Source organism: Schistosoma haematobium, chromosome ZW (assembly GCF_000699445.3).
Source record: "Schistosoma haematobium chromosome ZW, whole genome shotgun sequence".
NCBI lineage: Eukaryota > Metazoa > Platyhelminthes > Trematoda > Strigeidida > Schistosomatidae > Schistosoma > Schistosoma haematobium.
Genome location: NC_067195.1, coordinates 23,448,688 through 23,467,274, shown reverse-complemented (window position 1 = coordinate 23,467,274; position 18,587 = coordinate 23,448,688). Strand labels below are relative to the sequence as shown.

The window sequence follows — 18,587 nt, the reverse complement described above, 5'->3', positions numbered from 1 at the left end:
TAGCATCAGTTTATAAAACTACTGGTTTTTAGTTTGAGCCATGCAGATGGGTTAAGACTACTTTGTTGTGATCTACACGAGGATAGTAGTCAGTGGTTGGTAACACTGGATGGCACGGACAATGGTGCAAATGCATTCCCTCTTAATCTTGCCATTCTATCATGTATGCCTTTTTGTTCCATCTTTTCGAATCATGTTCTCAATATTTAATCTTTCTCATTACCATTGGTATTAATTTATTTAAATTCATCTTCTGTTCATCTTGTTAGCTTCATCTCGTTGTGTTAATATGGTATGACAGCTTGGGCTAAATTACACTAGTGCCAAGCTCCATAATGATGATAATTGACTGATTAAATTACTTATCTAAGTAATGTATATTTTTAAATGTTTATTTTAAAGGCTAATTCCATTAAGACTTTTCCGTCAATGGAAAATCGAATTCGTAAACGGTCTGTTAGTGAACGACACATCATCAACAGAGGATCAGGCAGACGATCCTGTTGAAGAAGAAATGTCGAATGTGGCTAACCAACTTAAATTAGAAAAGAATCAAATCATCGAAGATCAACAAGAATTACTAGATGATTGTGATTTGGATGAGTATCAAGTAAATCAATAAATCTTTAATCATCACTTCCCATTTTTTGTCTAAATGTATCTTTCTGTCATTTTAAGTTTTACTTGAATTAATTTTTCAATAATCTTTTCATTATGAATTGAAATTAGCTGAAAAGTCATTGAAAATCATATAGCATTTGATATTAACTTTGTTCTAGTTTGAAATTCATCATTAGCGCTCATCTATAACAACATATATGCTTGAATTTATGATCACAGGGGTCATTATAGATACAATACTTACTGCCTATTTAACTGAAATACAATGACCCGAGTTTCCAACGTCAGTCAGCGCATAAAATAGTCTAGTAACGTTGAACTCCTCTAGCTGTGAATTTAAAAATCCATTTCGAATTTTCCCACAGTACTGATTAGCCCTTAACTTGAACGAGGAATTATTTAGCGTTTCCTGGTTTTCCTTAGTTCCCTGGTTGCTATCAGCCAGCGGTAAAAACGTATATTAATAGAACTAAGTTTAACAAAACAGTCAACTACGCGACATTCAAAATCCCATTAAAGTTGGACAGATCATTTTTTAAACGGTTGTATTCTCAAAAAAATTGCGACTCAGTAAACATTAAATTTCACTGTTATTTTACTCAAACTGTTGTTACTTTCAAAACAGTTTACAAGAAAAAAGGAAAACTTGTATTAATTACCTTGTTAAGAATTATGGAACATTTTTTAAATAAGTTTATGGAATATGTTTCCCAAAAAAAAATTAAAACGATATCTGAGATAGGTGAAACTTATTAAACATCAATTTTGAGTACATACTAATACTAAATTCATGAAAGTTGGTCATTTTGCACATTTCAGTGATATACTTGTGTCAAATCAGTATTGTTGTGAACTTCTGGTATTGATGCAACAACGATTATTATTGTAACCTTCTATACTTCGATATTATTATAGTCCCTTGTAATTCACATCTACTCTTCTTAGTTACTACGGTATGAACAATACTGAATATATTGTGATATCTATGCACCAAAATTTTCCAATCTTGAGGCATAAAAGCGCTATTGAATATTTCATCTTTCTTCTTTTTACTTGCGTGAGGTAACCATTTTTAAAGTTTCGTTGTATATAACACGTTCGGTTAACCTAGTCACGTTAGATCTGTTTTATAATAAAAAATATCCAAACACCCCAGCTAAAATTGTATAAACCGTAACAACCAGTATATTTAGTGCCATTGTTACGTATTCTATTGTTTAGAATAACGTTTAAATGAGCATAGAAACTATACCGAATTTTTAATATTAATAAGTTGCCACGAACCTTAATACATTTTTGTCTCAATTCATGGAGAAAACAAACACATGAAGTTCTTGAAATAATATCTTTCTATGCAAACTAAGAAATCATCATATTAGTTACGAAAAATCAAAGAAAATACCAACATCTAAATCTTACAAGAAACGGCTATATTTACATTTTAAATTTCCTTATCTACTTAAGTTTACTTTAATATCTGAGACACTTGTTAACTCAATGAATTCCATTCATATTTATGCGAACATCCGCTAGTCACTTCGTTAATTTAGCACCAAGTTATAGGTCAAATAAAACGTATCGGTTTTTTACAAGCGTCGTTAAATCAATTCCTAAGTCCTATATATGTTTAGTGTCTTGGTAAATGGATTCAATGGAAAATCTGAAAATATAAAAAATGGTTGTATTTACATGATGTAAAATTAACTAGAACTTATCCTTACATTCCATCAGCTGACTCAGCCACAAAATCGATACAAAATATTTAACATTGTACTCCTGGCTTTCTAATAATAATTTAATACTTAAAAACAAACAAGACCGTTTCAAGCCAAAATCGGTTGATATTTACATTCAGTTACATAGTACACTATTTTATTCTTAAAATTATAACAAAGGACATATCATGAAATGATATCACACCAGAAAATGGTTTTAAACTTGTGTGAATAATGAAATCTAACTATACACAGAAATTATTAATAGTCGAATCTGTGTTGAGAATAAATCCATTTCTTTAAACAAGTTTTTCATTATGAATTCCAAACTAAGAACTACTTTAGAATGACTACATTCAAGATTCTGAAATAATTAGGAGTACTTGTTACGAAGCTATGATATGGTACGATTATTGTTATTACTAATGGTATTGTTTTTGCTATAGGATATGTTTCTGATAATTCGTTAGGTCAAATGAAATACATTTAAGGTAAAAACTTTTTTTTTGTCAAATTAAATGAAAATGTACGCTGCTGCACAACTTACCAGCGAAGAAACATTTATATATTTTATATACATTTAAATGTTACCTAATGGAGACGTCGTAATGGACTTAAGCCAGCTAGAACAAAAGATAGTAAGACAAGCGTAGTTCTAATTTTCAAAAAGTTTAATAAACATAAAATTCATGTTTTTTTTAAAATACAAGACCATTAGTACATTTATTATATTGCAGAATCTTACTGGCGATTGGGACCTAGAAAAAATTGGTACACTCTCTATGAAATCATTGCCGAATGACTTAATTCCGCATGTACAAGGTAAACCAGTTGAATGGATCGACTTCAAAGATGAATGTAAAACAAGCGAATTCAAACTACCAAATGATATCAATCTAATAAAAACCAATCCAGTTTTAGAATGGATAATTAAACGTTTATATAAACTTAATTTTCCTCCAACCGTGAGTACATTAGTGTACATTGATAGAATAACCTTTTTTTTCAATTATTCATCATTTAATAAAGTATTTTTCCAAACTATTTGCCTAGTTCAATGTTGGTTTTCGTCAAGAATTTCTATCAGTTGAAAAAGCACTATAAACCAGTGAAGGCTGAATAATAGTGTGATTATATCACATAAGTTCTTAATACTTACTCATTTACACGAGAAAATAAACGACATAATATTCCAGATAATTATTTTCAGTGCTATAACTCCTATTCCTAAAAAAAGTATTTTTGGAATTGAACACTCAATAACATTCTAAACATCTCTTGAAATAATGGTTAGTGATGACCAATTCAGTCACTTTATCCTTCTACGTTTCTTGCTTCATTTTCAAATAAAAATAAACTGTGACTACAATGGAGTTAACCTAAGAATGATAATAAATAATCAGATTTCTGAATGTATATTTTAAGGTATACAAAGCTGTCTTTTACATCAAGAAATAAATATAGGCAATAATTTAAAATTAAAATAAACATATTCATATAGGTTTCATGATTTCTGAAGATTTTTTAATTCTTTAGTTCGCTATAGTTTAGAAAAGAAACATACCAAGATAAACATTTTACAGTATATACTGAATAAGGTTATACTCACATACAATGTGTAAGGTCATCCAACTCATCGATGAATGACAAGCTCATGTACTGCATTTAGGTGGAAGTTTTTTGGGGAGTTTGTACAACAGTCTTAAGGAAGGCAATAAGCAGTAGGAATTTATGTTGACTGTAAGAAGTTACAAAGTATTGACGTATTGCATATAAATAGTCTTCAATCGTCTATTTGCATCTTTTGATATGTTACTCAATCTAAATAGTTTTCTTGTCTGTTCTTCAAGTGTTCTGTCAACTCCTCACTGAAACTCTTCATTCCGTCCGGCAACTCAGAGGTTAAGTTCGGAAACATACTACTTACAAGCAATGTTGTGAGTAGCGTCCACTAAACCATTGGCTTTCAAACAAACGACGCTTTCGCCTCGTAGTTTAAAGACATTAGATCAATATAATATATTCACTGGTAGAAAAAGAATGAACTCTGATGAAAAATAACCTTACGCAACCATAAACTGCATAAATCGATGTCAGTCAAGCAAGTTATACGTTTATATTCTGATGTTTCTGCCAACTTCAAGTTTTAATAATCAAAGATGATTGAGCATCTCAGTGACACATTAGTAAGCTTTATCATATTATATTCTATCAAACACAATCTTGAGCTCGTACCAGATGCAAGATTTTACCATGATTATCAACCAGTGAATAATTTTCTTGTTTTTCAATCTGTCATTCATTTATTCGAGGTAATTGTGTTAAGAACTTCTTATATAACCAGGATGACTTTCACATCATACTATGTTCTCAAGTAAGTCATCACATTGCAATATAAATTAAGGTTAAATCATATAGTCTGCGACAGCTTATTTGCTAGCCTTCGTTTGGAATTTGAATATTTTTTTAGATAGGGATTGGGATGTAGTAAAACAAAGTTCATATAAATGAATCAAGCAACATGAAACTTTGCACAACACTGCAAAGATTCAAGTACTTCTGATTCCCCACCATACAGTTATAATAAAAAACAATGAAAATATAAAGTAGGCAGAAAACTCATGCAGAAAAATATAATCAAACGTCTTAACGATAATATGTTAGTGAAACTATTCAATTCCTATTTATTCTAAATCATGTCATTTATACGCTGTGATTTGTAACTTTAGCATCAAGACTTGTTCACCCGTTGATATATTTGGGCTACCTACTTTATGTTTGAGCGAATACATAGGTTAACCTTTCAGTTTTAAATTCATTTGAAGTGAATAGATATGGTCGGTAACTGTATACATTTACTCGCCAGTTGAAGTGACTTACAAGTACTGGAAACTCAAACATAAATGTTGCTGTTCTCTGCACATTTTCCTTGTTATTTATTTATCGTTTGACAAAATGAGAGACAAATATAGTGAAATCCAAAAACCTTATATACAACAGACCCAAAAACAGTTGTAACAGATGAACTGGTATAAAACTTTATTGATTGTGGGTAGCAGATACTGGCTGTCAAAAACATCTATATAATCTACTTTTCGATATTGATGATGATAATAATAATAACTTGAATGAATGATAAGCCAAAACCTATTCCAATATTTCATAATTAGTTTTGAGAATTACTGACTACAAAAATAAATTTACATTTCAAATAGCTGTTATAAGTCACTATTAAATCTATTTAAAATATGCTTATTTCATTAAAATTATTTAATGTTATTCTCTGACATCTTTTGTTTCTCTCTTCAATACAGACTGAATCAAATAAAACAGATTTACCGGAATTCCCGATTAAATTAGCACTACTTGGTAAACCTTTAAGTGGCAAAACAACTATAATAAGCCAGTTAGAAAAGAGTAATTGTCTTTTCTTTTCTTTTTACAATTTCAATGAATGATTATTAATATCCATAATAATAATTTTCTTAATATAATTTGATCATATATTTCTTGTTGAGTATACCAACAGTTGATTAGTTTTTGTCGTGGAAATAAACTTTAGTTAAGATGTTAATCAAAATATCGGGTACAAATAGTCATTAAATTGTATTAGGATGTCAAAAATTTACTTACGATGCTATAATATCCTTATCACTATAAATCCATTTGGTTTTATGAAATAGTCAAATCATATATCGTGTAGTTCGATACATTGATAATAGACCAATAAGATGGTAAGAAATTACAAGTGGAATTTAGCATTTGATAGAGTTCATTTGCAGTTAATTTGAAAATACGGTGTTATGATTTACTTAACCTAACCGAAAGAGTGACAGTTTGACAACTATGGACATTCTCAGTTCTAAACTAATCAATTTCTTCTAGTACATGAACTACCTACAGTCTTATTTAGGTTACATTTAAAAGTGGCAGGTATCGAGATCATGAAAACGAAACTCATTCTATTTCAGGTTTCGTTAGTTTGATAACAGATTGATCTTAGCTGTCGTTGTTCTCACTGGAATATGTATCCAGTACATCAAAACATTTGAGTGAATCGAATGGTCGGTGTTTGCATAGGAGTTTCAATATTTATCATGACTCTGTCTAAATTGTCCAAATGATATTAAGCATGAATCTTGATGATCAAACCTGGTTTAAATATGGACTAAAACAATAACAATTGTAAAGAAGTTCTTTTACTTTTCTTAGTATATTCATTTAATTTGATAGTGGTCATTGTTCTAAGGAAAGAATATGTTTCTGAGATGAATTATTTAAGAATGTTAATTTTTTGTAACTGGATAAAGATGGGTTTTTTTTACAAATCTTTATCACTATTTAACTGAACAGAAACTATGTAGTAATGAGTGTGTGGTTAATTTTAATTTAAGATATTCTGGGGGTAATTAGCTGTTAACATTGTTGCATAATCATGTCTAAAGCTATCGTATCTTATGTAATGGTAAAAATAACAAAAATGAAGTTAAAAAAAACTGCTGATCACTGTATTCTGGCTTATTGAGTATATGATAACTGTTGTAGTCAGTGTTATTGGGTTCCGCGACATTCAAAAATGACGTGAAACAGTTGCTTAATTTTTTATGATTTTATTTATTACTTCAGTTTTGGAATAAAGACGTACTGGTTTCTTTAAATTACCAAAATCCAGTACTAAGCATTTAAAAGTCAATAAGCATATTTCCATTCCTTACACTTTAATACATTTCCAACTTATGTGATTGTCACTTCTAGATAATAGATGTGTTGGAATCAATCCATACAAACTTATAGAAGAGGCATTAAAAGCTTATGAAACTAAAGAAACTGACGAATGTTCCAATACACCCATTGAAAGTTCTGAATTAGCTGAAACAGAAACCTCTTCAACGGTCACAGTACGTTAATTAATTTATCATGTTGTAAAAGAATGTTTTTTTTTAAAAAAAGTAAACTGTAGTTACTAATTATGATGATACTGTTTTTAATCATTTTCCCAAACAAGATTTATCCAATTTTCAGTTAGGTCTTTTCTCATTTTTCCTTCATCAATGTCTAGTCTTTTCGTCATTTTTCCAATACAAACTACATATAACTCAAAGAAGTAAGTTGAAATAATGGCTAATTCCAGTGCTGATTTTGCACGCATCGATCAATATTAAGTTTTTAAAAGATGATTCAAAAATTTGAAATAAAACAATGATGATGATCCTTTATTTCCTCAAACCAGTATCTTACAACCTTAAAAATAAGGAAACTGAGGAAAATCTATCTGAAAAATCTTAGACGTCGAATTCCATGTATAGGGTAATGATTATGTTTCCTTTTTAGTATGTAAGATAATCAAAGGTGCACACAACCATACTCCTTTGTTGTCAAACATACAAGGGAAACAAACCGTAGAATTGATTTTAAAGTTGTTTTTGAATCCTTATTTGGTACTAATAGCTCTAAATTTTTAGGTTTATGGAAACCTTGTCAATCAGAAAGTTTATGACATTTTGTATGTTTTCAAAAACAATTTGTGTTGGTAATGCTTAGTCTAGGGTGGTATGTAAATCATGAATTCTTTCTGTTACATACTCTCCTTCTTCTTTGTGGTTCCAACCTTTATTCGTTTTCATATAAAAATTAAATGAGTGATCGGATTCTTTACAACATCAGCTAATATACTACTTTTTCAAATCAATTTTACCTTGTTATACTATTCAGATTCGCACGATGATAGGTCTTTCCCAACATTTGCGACCTGTTATGTATACAAAAGGCGTGTTTTTCTACCAAAAGGCTGCAATAATATACAGAAGTTCCGATTTTTGTTCTGGTATTGTCTGATAATTTATGCCATGTCATGCGTTCTTTATGATTAGATCTCAAAAACGTAATTGTGCTAAACGTTCTTTTGAATTGAATTTTTCTGCAATTTCTATCTTTTAATACTAATAATAACAATTCAAAAAAATCTTCACTTTCTAGTCTGTTAAAATAGTCTAATAATAAATTTAATATTTCAGCTGTCAGCTAAAGCGAAACTCGGTGAAATGTTATGGAATGAACTAAAAGTTGGAAAAGAAATCTCTGACGATCTTTTAGTTGACTTAGTATACGAAAAAGTCAAGTGAGTCAATTGATTGTGTTTATTTTCGTGACAAATCACACTATCTAATTGAAGTTTGTCTTAAAGGATATTGAGCTGGCATTGAAATAATGAATCCATTATACATTCACTAAACCCCATTGCATAAGTAAAAGAAAGCTGTATAACTATACTTAACACAGTTATAAATGACATTTTTTTATGAAGTTTCAGGGTTTATCACATCACTGCCGTAGTAAATAATGACTGACTTTAAATGACTTTAAATGCTAAATAAATATAATCTAAACATTTTTTTGAAGTTTCAGTAGTTTAGTTGTTTCCTGCTTGTGAACAGGTTTTATTTTCTAGGTAAATCACACTTTGTTTGAATACCTTTGGTCAAGTCATTACACTAGCATTAAACTGTTGAAAACCGGAAAATACTTAACACTTGTCTCGTCCTAATTTGGGACTGGTCATCAATGCATACCAAAGACCTCGTGTGTGGTCGGAACGGCGATGATTAATACCCACGGTAAAAACATTACTCTTAAAACACCAACTCAAAATTCAATGAATCAGACTTCCAACTTAACTGACAATATAGCTTGATCATCATCCAACCTCATCAGTGATATCTGTCCCCACTACCAGCATCGTTAAACTGTATCAGTAAGAGCTTCTAACCAGAATTTAAGGGATTTTCCAAGAGGTTAGCCACTACTGAACTTGACTTATATTAAGTTGTATGACTATTTCAGCTGTGACATCTTTAATTAATTTATTTCCATCGAAACAGAATAATTTACATTTTAATTCCTTACATCTTAGCAACAAATGACATTGTGCAATTTAGGCGCTTCGATATACTTGACGTTTTTTACTATTTATTAGAACTTTTGTTTACCAATCGAAAATGTATGTCCACTCAACTGATAATAATAACTTTTAAAGTATCACCATATATGTTATTGGAACTACTGTCAACACATTTTGCTATTCGTGCCAGTGAATCTGCGGACTTAACTTTTCACAGTAATGTCTCTGCAATAACGTTTAGGCTGAAATAACAACCATATGTGCAAAATGAATGACCTATAAAACCTTATATTATAATCTCCTGTGTTTTACGATAGATCTAATAACACTTCCTTATGAGTTGGTATTTTGCATATAAATGTGTCTTTTACTAGAAAGAAGAAGATGTGTTTGCCGGTTACATTAGACGCTTTTTAATGTTGGTTGATTTAGGGAGTTTGAATCGATATTTAGTCTCGTTATGCTCTCATTGTGCTCCACCCATTACTCACTACTATTATAAACATTTTGAAAACCAAAATGAATTCACGAAAAACCTGAAAACCTCCTCCATGACGGGTAATAAGTGAGAAATTGTTGATGAAAGGCGTTAGTATTGTACTGTATTAAAAGTGTATAAAATACAACGGACAAACTCTACGAACTTATGTTGACACACACAATATTTGAATTCTCATAATTCCAACGATTGACTACAACGACTTTACAACCTACCCAAAGCAAAATATCGCAAATCTTACACCATCTACCATATTCAGTTATCTTGTAATTATTTTGTTATTATATATGTGAAATATCTATATAAGCTTCTTTTTATTCTCATAGTATTTTTGTCTTAATTTTTTGCTTCTTTTCCCACCAAGAACTCTTGAACCAACAACTGGTTTTATACTAGATGGATTTCCAACAAATTACAATCAAGCTAAATTGCTGGAACAAAAATTAACCGGAAACACAACGGTAACGGATAACAACCCATCGAACAACATTTCACTACTTCTAGACGTACAAAACTCAACAGATTCGAAGTTAAACAATGGTTTAGATTTGATTATTTTACTAGATATATCAGATGAATTAATTTTAAAACGTATAGCACATACAACATTATCCAAAACAGTATTGAATGATTCTTTGACAAAATACACAACCGCTGAAGAAATACCATACAATAACAAAGTTGATATACAAACGAATACATCATCTAATCAAATTCATTCTATGAATATTAATTCAGAAATGGACGAAAATCAGAATTCAACTTATTCCAATAATTTTAATTATTCTTCATACATTTTACAAGAAACACAGGGTAATATACCGGAACGGTTAGTTAATTTCATTCAATCTTGGCCAAAATTGTATAAATTTTATCAAAAACAAAATTCAAATTTATGCGTTGTTCATTTAACAGATTTATTACATAATACAAAATTTTATCATTATGATTTAGAAAATAATGATGAATCGATGAAATTAGCTGTTTATTTAGAAATTGAAAGACAAATTGAAGGATTTATAAAACATAAAGAAAACATCTCTTTAGTTAAAACAAAGCCTATTGAACAGATGGAATTCATTGGAAACGATCCAACTGTTGTAATAAATGTTGGTGAAAATACTGAGAAGGAGAATGATGATGAGAAAGAGACAGACAGTAGACGTACATTGTTTGCAAGTTCTACCATAGGATCAACTGATAATGATGATCAAAATGATCATATTAATAAAGTAAGTCTTGTTTAATAATAAGAAAAATGAACATAAAAATGTTTTTAGTTCAGCTTTGAAATTCCATTGAATACATCTTATCATGTAAAAGGCTCAAGTTATTTTGAATGTGACTTAATTATTCAGAGTTCGAAGCTGCATATTCAGAGAAACGATCAAAGTACTATAAATGCAGAAATTTATAAAGAGAATTTTATTTTAATTGAATTACACATCTAACACGAACAGTATGTCATAAAATAACCTGTTAAAGGTATTGTGGTAGACCTGACTGGACTATTGTAGCAATTATTAAGTTTGTCGTTCTATTTTATTTTCTCTAGTTATAGATGGTTATAATCAATTCGTTAAGAAGTAGGGAATGACCTTAACTACATTGTTTATACATCAACAAGATGTTTACTTAGAATTAAAAGTTTCCGGCTAACGCCTTTCATTGCTGTAATACGTGTGGAAAATGTACTACCTAAATAATTTTTGAACTAGAACCCTTCAAACAATCTAATATCCCCTATATCCTCAACACAATATCATTATCTATATCAAGCGGATCCTGCCTGTAAACTCATGAGTTTTGTAATTATTTTCAGAAAATATTATATTATTTATTACTATTAATTACATTCATTCATTTCGTTAAGATCCAAAACTTTGATGCCTACTCAACGAGTCCTGATAGGTGGATGCTGAAATGCATGTAAAAATTGCTTAATTTAAATACTAGAAGGATCATCGAAGAGCAAGTTGACTACTTTGATGACGATAAATAATCAGAACAGCGTTCACCAGATTATAGATTCATATATATTTAACAGAGATGAAAGTTAATAAATGATCATAAAGTCTTTGTTATACCCAGGATGCTGCACGTTCCAGTATAAACAGATATAGAAAATGATTTATTTCTCTTACTAGTTATCCATAATTACAATTAAGAACAATTATCCAACGACACAAGGATGATAGTTAACCTCACATAATCTAACTCTTGAATTGTGTATTTACGTCATGATTTAATACAAATACTAGTCATCGTTTCCATAAGATTCATAAATAAAAAAAATACGAAACGTAATTTGTAACCATCAGATAAATTTATCTTTTGAGACCCTCAGTTGACATACCTTTAGGTATGTCATGGTCATTTTTTTCTTCGTGTTTCATCAAAAGGTAAGTCATTTAACAGAATAGAAGATAGCTTGCACAAAACAAATGATTGATTGCTCAAAATGATTCAGCGAGATTAAAACTTCGAAAAGTAGCCAGCTAATCAGAGAAAGAGGATTGAAACAAACCATAACCCATATCACCTGTAAAATATAAAACAAATATGTAATTACTGAGATTACGGATACATAAGTACTCTCAGTTAATGTTCATTTAACCTCTATTCTCTGTTGAATGTGATACATCTATAAAAATAGGCACCATTAGTTTTCTTGAAATTTCTTTCCCACTTTAAATCATTGGTTGGGAAAGCAATCTTATTTATAAAACTATAATCACATCAACTAGTGTCCGACAAAATTGTACATGCAGTTTGTTCCACCAAACTTATGTATTTTCTAGACATTAGTAACTCCGAATCTTGGTCTACAAAGGGCTTCCAATGCATATAAATATTTTCTCAACACAACTTTAGGACAAACACTTGTTTCCGTCCCTCAATCTTCCACATTCTACTAAGCGCACTATTTTGAGATGGTGGAGAATATTTGTAGCTCAGGTGTATGATTTTGATGGAACAAAACTCCATCAAAAGCGCACTATTTAAAACTATCTAAAGTGAACCTATATAATGTTTTGTCAAATAGCCAAAATAAATAACTCTTCCTACATTTTATAACACAACATTTCATAAGTGAAGTACAGACAATTTAATATAAATTCAGTTATAGGATTCATTCTTTGCTGATTGACATTAAAGACACATTGACTTGACCACTCATGCTAACACTACTGTTAAAGTGAGCCAGGGTTATCAGGTTTATTGCTTTTCTGTAATCTAACTTAAATATACCATCAGTAAAATAATAGCTTGAATTTAATTCCATATTCTACATTTATGAGGAATAAAAATTATTGACTTAATTGTTCACTTTAGTCATTTCCTTTTGTATCCATCGTTTATTTTTAATCATTATAGAAATCAGATTTACAGGATTATAACATGAAAGACGACAAGTTGAAAGCTAGAGATGGTAGCACTAACTCACTACGTTCGATTCAACGTCCTGTAACAGCTAAAACTTCATCTAGTGGTAAAAACTCTACAACTTCTAGGCAAAGTAATCGTAGTAAAAAAGAGGGAAGTGCTGAAAGTCAAAGAAAAACAGGTGATTTATTAATCATAACTAGTAGATATATTTTTTACTTACTTTTCAGATATTTTATATATTAAAAGTTACCCATCTGAAAAATGAGTAATCGATAAATGTTCAGTTAAAATGCTATTAACTTAATTTCATGAAGAGATAGGTTTTTCTTTGTTTTTTCAACTGGGTTATTTACTATTGGGATATGAACATGTTGGATAAGTGACATTAAATGTAAAATTATATTTGTAATCATAACCTTAGTGGTTGAAATTTAAATAGTTATAACGTATCGATCACCAATCTGGACTGAACTTCTTCAATGGGATCAGCGCTAGAGCTAAGGCAGCACTAATCGATTGGATCCCCATTAACAGCCGGTTATGTGCTGTTAGATTAGAAAGTTCCATCAAAGTGAGAAATCAGCGTGAGAAACGATGTCTTTTCGTCATCTCCGCCTATGCCCCGACAGATTGCAGCCCGGATGCAATCAAGGATGAGTTTTACCATCAGTTAACTGTTCTTCTCCAAAAACTGCGTTCGACAGATATTGTAGTACTAGCCGGAGACTTGAATGCTCAGGTCGGGCGTCTAGGCACAGAAGAGAGTCGTTTAGATGGCCGGTGGGGACTTGTTGGTCACAGGACAGATAACGGGGACCGTCTACTGCAACTGTGCGCAGACCACAACCTGTTTCTGGCTAGCACGAACTTTCGGCAAAGTCATCGCCGATGTGCCACCTGGCCTCCTCCCTCTGCATATCAAGCCTGGACTCAGATTGATCATATCGCAATCAGCTACCACTGTGGTTGTGTACGAGACTGCCGCTCCTTTTGGAGTACCTATCTGGACTCTGACCATGCCTTGGTCTGTGCCAATCTTACCTTACTTTCCAGTGGCCAACGAAGTGATCGCCACCAAAGGATTGATGTTAGCAAGCTGGTTGCAACTTCTGTTGCAAGGAAGTATCGAACCGAGCTAGTTTCTAGGCTAGCTACCATTCCACCGAAAAGTATAGATGAGCATTGGTTGCAATTGCATGACGCCATGAAAATGGCGGATACAGTCAGTTGTGGGTTCGCGAAACGTCCCGCTTATAAGCACTGGGTTTCTTCTGGTTCCTTACAACTCACTGAAGCCCGTCGGTCTACTCCGTGTGACCGTGAGTTTGACCACAAACGAAGGTTGTAACGCAGCAAAATTGGACAAAGTTTGCATAAGGACCGAGAAGCCTGGTGGTCGAAGCGTGCTAATGAGTTGGAAGCAGCAGCTGCATCTGGTAACTACCGGAAGCTCTTCCAACTCATCCGAGCCACTGGCAGCAAGGAGTCTGGTGTGAGCGAAACAATCTGCAAGGATGATGGGATGCCAATCACTAACATTCATCGACGTCTTGGACGATGGGCAGAATTTTTTGAAGGGCAGTTCAACTGGCCTGCTGCTCCGGCAACATCGGTCAAACTGTCCTGCCCACCATGGCCGGTGATGACTGATCCACCAAACGAGGAGGAAGTCCGCAAAGAACTCCAACTCTTGAAGCGTTACAAATCACCTGGCCCAGATGACTTACCTCCGGCTCTTTTTAAACATGGTGGTGACTTTCTGACTAAGGAATTGACGACGTTGTTTACAAAGGTTTGGGGACTAGAGAGTGCACCAACGTCATAGAATGAGTCGATAGTTGTCCCTATCTTTAAAAAGGGTTCACGTCGTTCCTGTAACAACTGTCGGGAGATAAGTCTACTTCCGATTGCGTCCAAGCTATTGGCTTCCGTCATACTTCGTAGGTTGTTCAAAACCCGAGAAAGATTGACTCGCGAGGAGCAGGCTGGGTTTCGTTCCGGTCGAGGATGTATTGATCATATCTTCACCCTCCGCCAAATGTTAGAACACCGCCATACTTATCAAAGGCCAACAATCGTAGTGTTTCTTGACATCAGAGCTGCCTTCGATTCGTTGGATAGGACTGTTCTCTGAGATTGTCTATTGAAAAAGGGTGTGCCTGAGAAGTTTATTAACATCCTAAAGGCCTTATATACAAACACCTCAGGCAGAGTGAGGGCATACAACCACCTCTCTCCATTGTTCCATTCGAGCAGTGGGGTTAGACAGGGTTGTCCAATCTCACCATTCCTCTTCAACTTTGCCATCGATGACATTCTGTAAACAGCGCTGATGGATGTAAGTAATGGTGGTGTGGATCTGTTGCCTGGAGAAAGACTTCTCGACCTTGAGTATGCGGACGATATTGTCTTACTGTGCGATAATGCCCAAGGCATTCAATCCGCACTTAATCAGTTGGCAATCAGTGTCCGTAAGTATGGTATGTGCTTTGCACCTTTGAAGTGCAAAGTACTTCTACAAGACTGGCAGGATTCTAATCCCGTACTCGCCCTGTATGGTGAGCAGATAGAAGTAGTCAAGAAGTTCGTGTATCTAGGTAGCTGCATAAGTGCTGGTGGGGGTGTGAGTGATGAGATCAATGCACGTATAGTGAAAGCCAGAGCGGCTTATGCCAATCTGGGCCATCTTTGGCGCCTTCGTGATGTTAGTCTGGCTGTAAAAGGTCGGATCTACAACGCGTCGGTAAGAGCAGTTTTGCTCTATGCTTGTGAAACCTGGTCTCTCCGAGTTGAGGACGTTAGACGACTCTCTGTGTTCGATCATTGCTGTCTCCGAAGGATTGCTGACATCCAGTAGCAACACTATGTTAGTAATGCAGAGGTTCGGCATCATGTGTTCGGGCACAGAGACGATCATGCAATCGGTGTCACCATCTTGAAACACCGACTTTGGTGGCTTGGACATGCTCTACGAATGTCGTCCCAGAGAATTCCACGTCGTGCATTATTTGCCAACTCTGGGACTGGTTGGAAGAAGCGGAGAGGTGGTCAGTGTATGACATGGTGTCGTGGCATGAAAGAAAGCTGCAAAGGACTGGCTTGTGTTGGTCCTTCACGACTCCCTTGTTGGGGTCCGAGAGATGGTGCTACATAGTGGCTAGAGACGTTATGAGATATGGCTCAGAATAGAGGCCAGTGACAATCCTGCTGTAACCTTCTTTTACTTTCTTCGTAGAAAGTGGTTGCTTCTTCCTTAACTGAAAGATTTCTTCTGATTGCACCTTTCCGTTCCTCATTGTTACTATTATTATTACTACACTACCTTACGCCAACCTCTTCGCTATTGTTCTCTTTCTTTTTTTTCCTTTCTCCTCGAATTCTCATTGTTTTGTGTGGCGCTTATATATTGGCGCCCTCTTGTACCAATATTTATGTGTTCAAATAAATAAATGGGATCATCAGGATCTTCGAAAAAAGATAAAGTGATCAGCAACTCTGTTCTCTCATTAATATCTATAACGGAACGGACATTTTAAACGTAAATGATCTCTGAACTAGAGTAAATTTGTTATTTCTTAGTTCATGCATTTTTTAAAGTTACTATCATTCCCAAAATCTTTTATGTTGATTTTTTTTATTAGTGGGAAGTAGATCTCCATCAGCAGGACGAAGTACCAAAGACAGACGAATAAATTCAAATGATCGTGACAAACAATTGGAATCAGTTCAAAAAGATAAATCAAGGAGTCGTTCTGGTAGCGAAAAGAAACAATCAAAGAAAACGAAGTTGAAATCTACTGATTCACCTCAATCAATTAAGGAAAATAATAAAGAACAAACGGTTACTTCACAGCCAGATTTGCCACAACCTGGTGATGAAAATTATCAATTCGTCGAGTTGCCAGTTATGAATGTTAGTTTCACTTTTAAAGTAAAATTTATAGTGTTTCATGAAGTATTCCAGTCCTCAAAAAGTCATTTAACAATTAGGCGATAATTCAATTTTATTAGATTCTTTACAAACCACGGCTCCTATCCTTTCACCATCAGTGATAAAGATTAGATCTTCATTACTTTACGGTTTATAATGCTAGTGACTTTTATTTGGCTTTTTCAAACTTGATACCAAGACAGTTGTCAAAGTCAGCAACTTGAACAAAGTAGTATCTGCCCATACTCATTGAAAACAAATTGACAAGTTTATTAATATTATTACTGAAAATAACGCTACGTGATAGCGACAACCCATCATTACAAATAGAAAAGTAAATGATTTTGATAGATAATGTAAGCATCGAAGTGTTTGATAAACAGTTAGCAGACGATTTTGCTTTAAGAAAGATATCCCTCCTATAAAAATTAGCTGTTGTTTTTACCTTTAGTTTTTCTCTAGTCCATTCTTCGAATTTTATTTGTTTTATTATTTTCTCCTACCAGGAATCCGCCCATATATTATGGAAATTATGGGATAGGACGGAAACTATATACAATCAGAATTTGAAGTCGATTTTCCGCCAAATGCGTTATCTAAATTCAAATATTATACCACATATGTATCACATTAAACAACAGTTTTATAACTATTTATACAGACCTGATTCGAAACAACATTTCCTTAACCAATTCATTAGTGTAAGTTATATTTTAAAGACAGGTAACAGACCAATCACTGAGTCGCTTTTACCTTTTCAAACTATTTACAATTATTAATTATTGGTCCCCAGACTAGTTATCATCACTACTGATTGGTTAGTCTAAGATTACTGAAAAATACATACCTTGAATCTGAAGGTTAAGAAACTATCGCCTGCAATCTCCCGAATGTAATTGATCTAACAGTTTCGAATTTGTTAACAGATGAATCTATGACATTTGTCACATCAAAGTCTTATCTGTGTTGCTTTTGAAAATAATAATGATATACATTTTGAACACAGTCACGGAATGTACACTAATTTATAGGGCTGATCAGGTTGATACAAAATACAGACAACATTTTAAAGGGATAAGTATATTATTTGAAAGCATGAGGTTTACAAACTATTTTAACTGAACATCTGTCACCAAAGTGATAGTAATGTCAGTAATAAGATATGACACTATTTTAAAGTACAACACTCCATCTATAATGAGTACCGTACCAGTCTTCAAAATCGTATTTTTCTTTCATAAGTGGTGCGTGGAAAACGTAGGGAAATGACATAACTGCAACTTCATAACCGATACGAACTATTACTTAGGAATCAGTATTTTCTTAATAGAAGCAGTAAGACGCCTTACTTGTGAAGAGGGAAAATAAAGTGTAACGCGAGGCATTTTCTGTTCAGTTATGGGGTATATTCAATCATTTACAACTAAACAGAAGACAAAAGCCGAGAGCACGAAACAGCAGCCACAAAGTATTACTGTCATAGGTCTCTCGCCATGCATGCATAATAATGAATCTTAACGTATCGATTTACGT

The 18,587-nt window shown here is 33.1% G+C and overlaps 1 protein-coding gene across 1 annotated transcript in view; it reads left to right on the top strand.

Moving 5' to 3' along the window:
- The window catches only part of SPEF2_1 (Sperm flagellar protein 2), a 58,171-nt gene that overhangs the window by 12,870 nt on the left and 26,714 nt on the right, over window positions 1-18,587 (top strand). Inside the window, exons 8-16 of the mRNA XM_051208619.1 lie at window positions 403-610; window positions 3,074-3,301; window positions 5,651-5,753; window positions 7,092-7,234; window positions 8,351-8,454; window positions 10,098-10,965; window positions 13,112-13,301; window positions 16,765-17,036; window positions 17,561-17,755. Of these exons, the coding sequence (XP_051070764.1) occupies window positions 403-610; window positions 3,074-3,301; window positions 5,651-5,753; window positions 7,092-7,234; window positions 8,351-8,454; window positions 10,098-10,965; window positions 13,112-13,301; window positions 16,765-17,036; window positions 17,561-17,755 (2,311 nt within the window). The remainder of the gene's footprint in view (window positions 1-402; window positions 611-3,073; window positions 3,302-5,650; window positions 5,754-7,091; window positions 7,235-8,350; window positions 8,455-10,097; window positions 10,966-13,111; window positions 13,302-16,764; window positions 17,037-17,560; window positions 17,756-18,587) is intronic.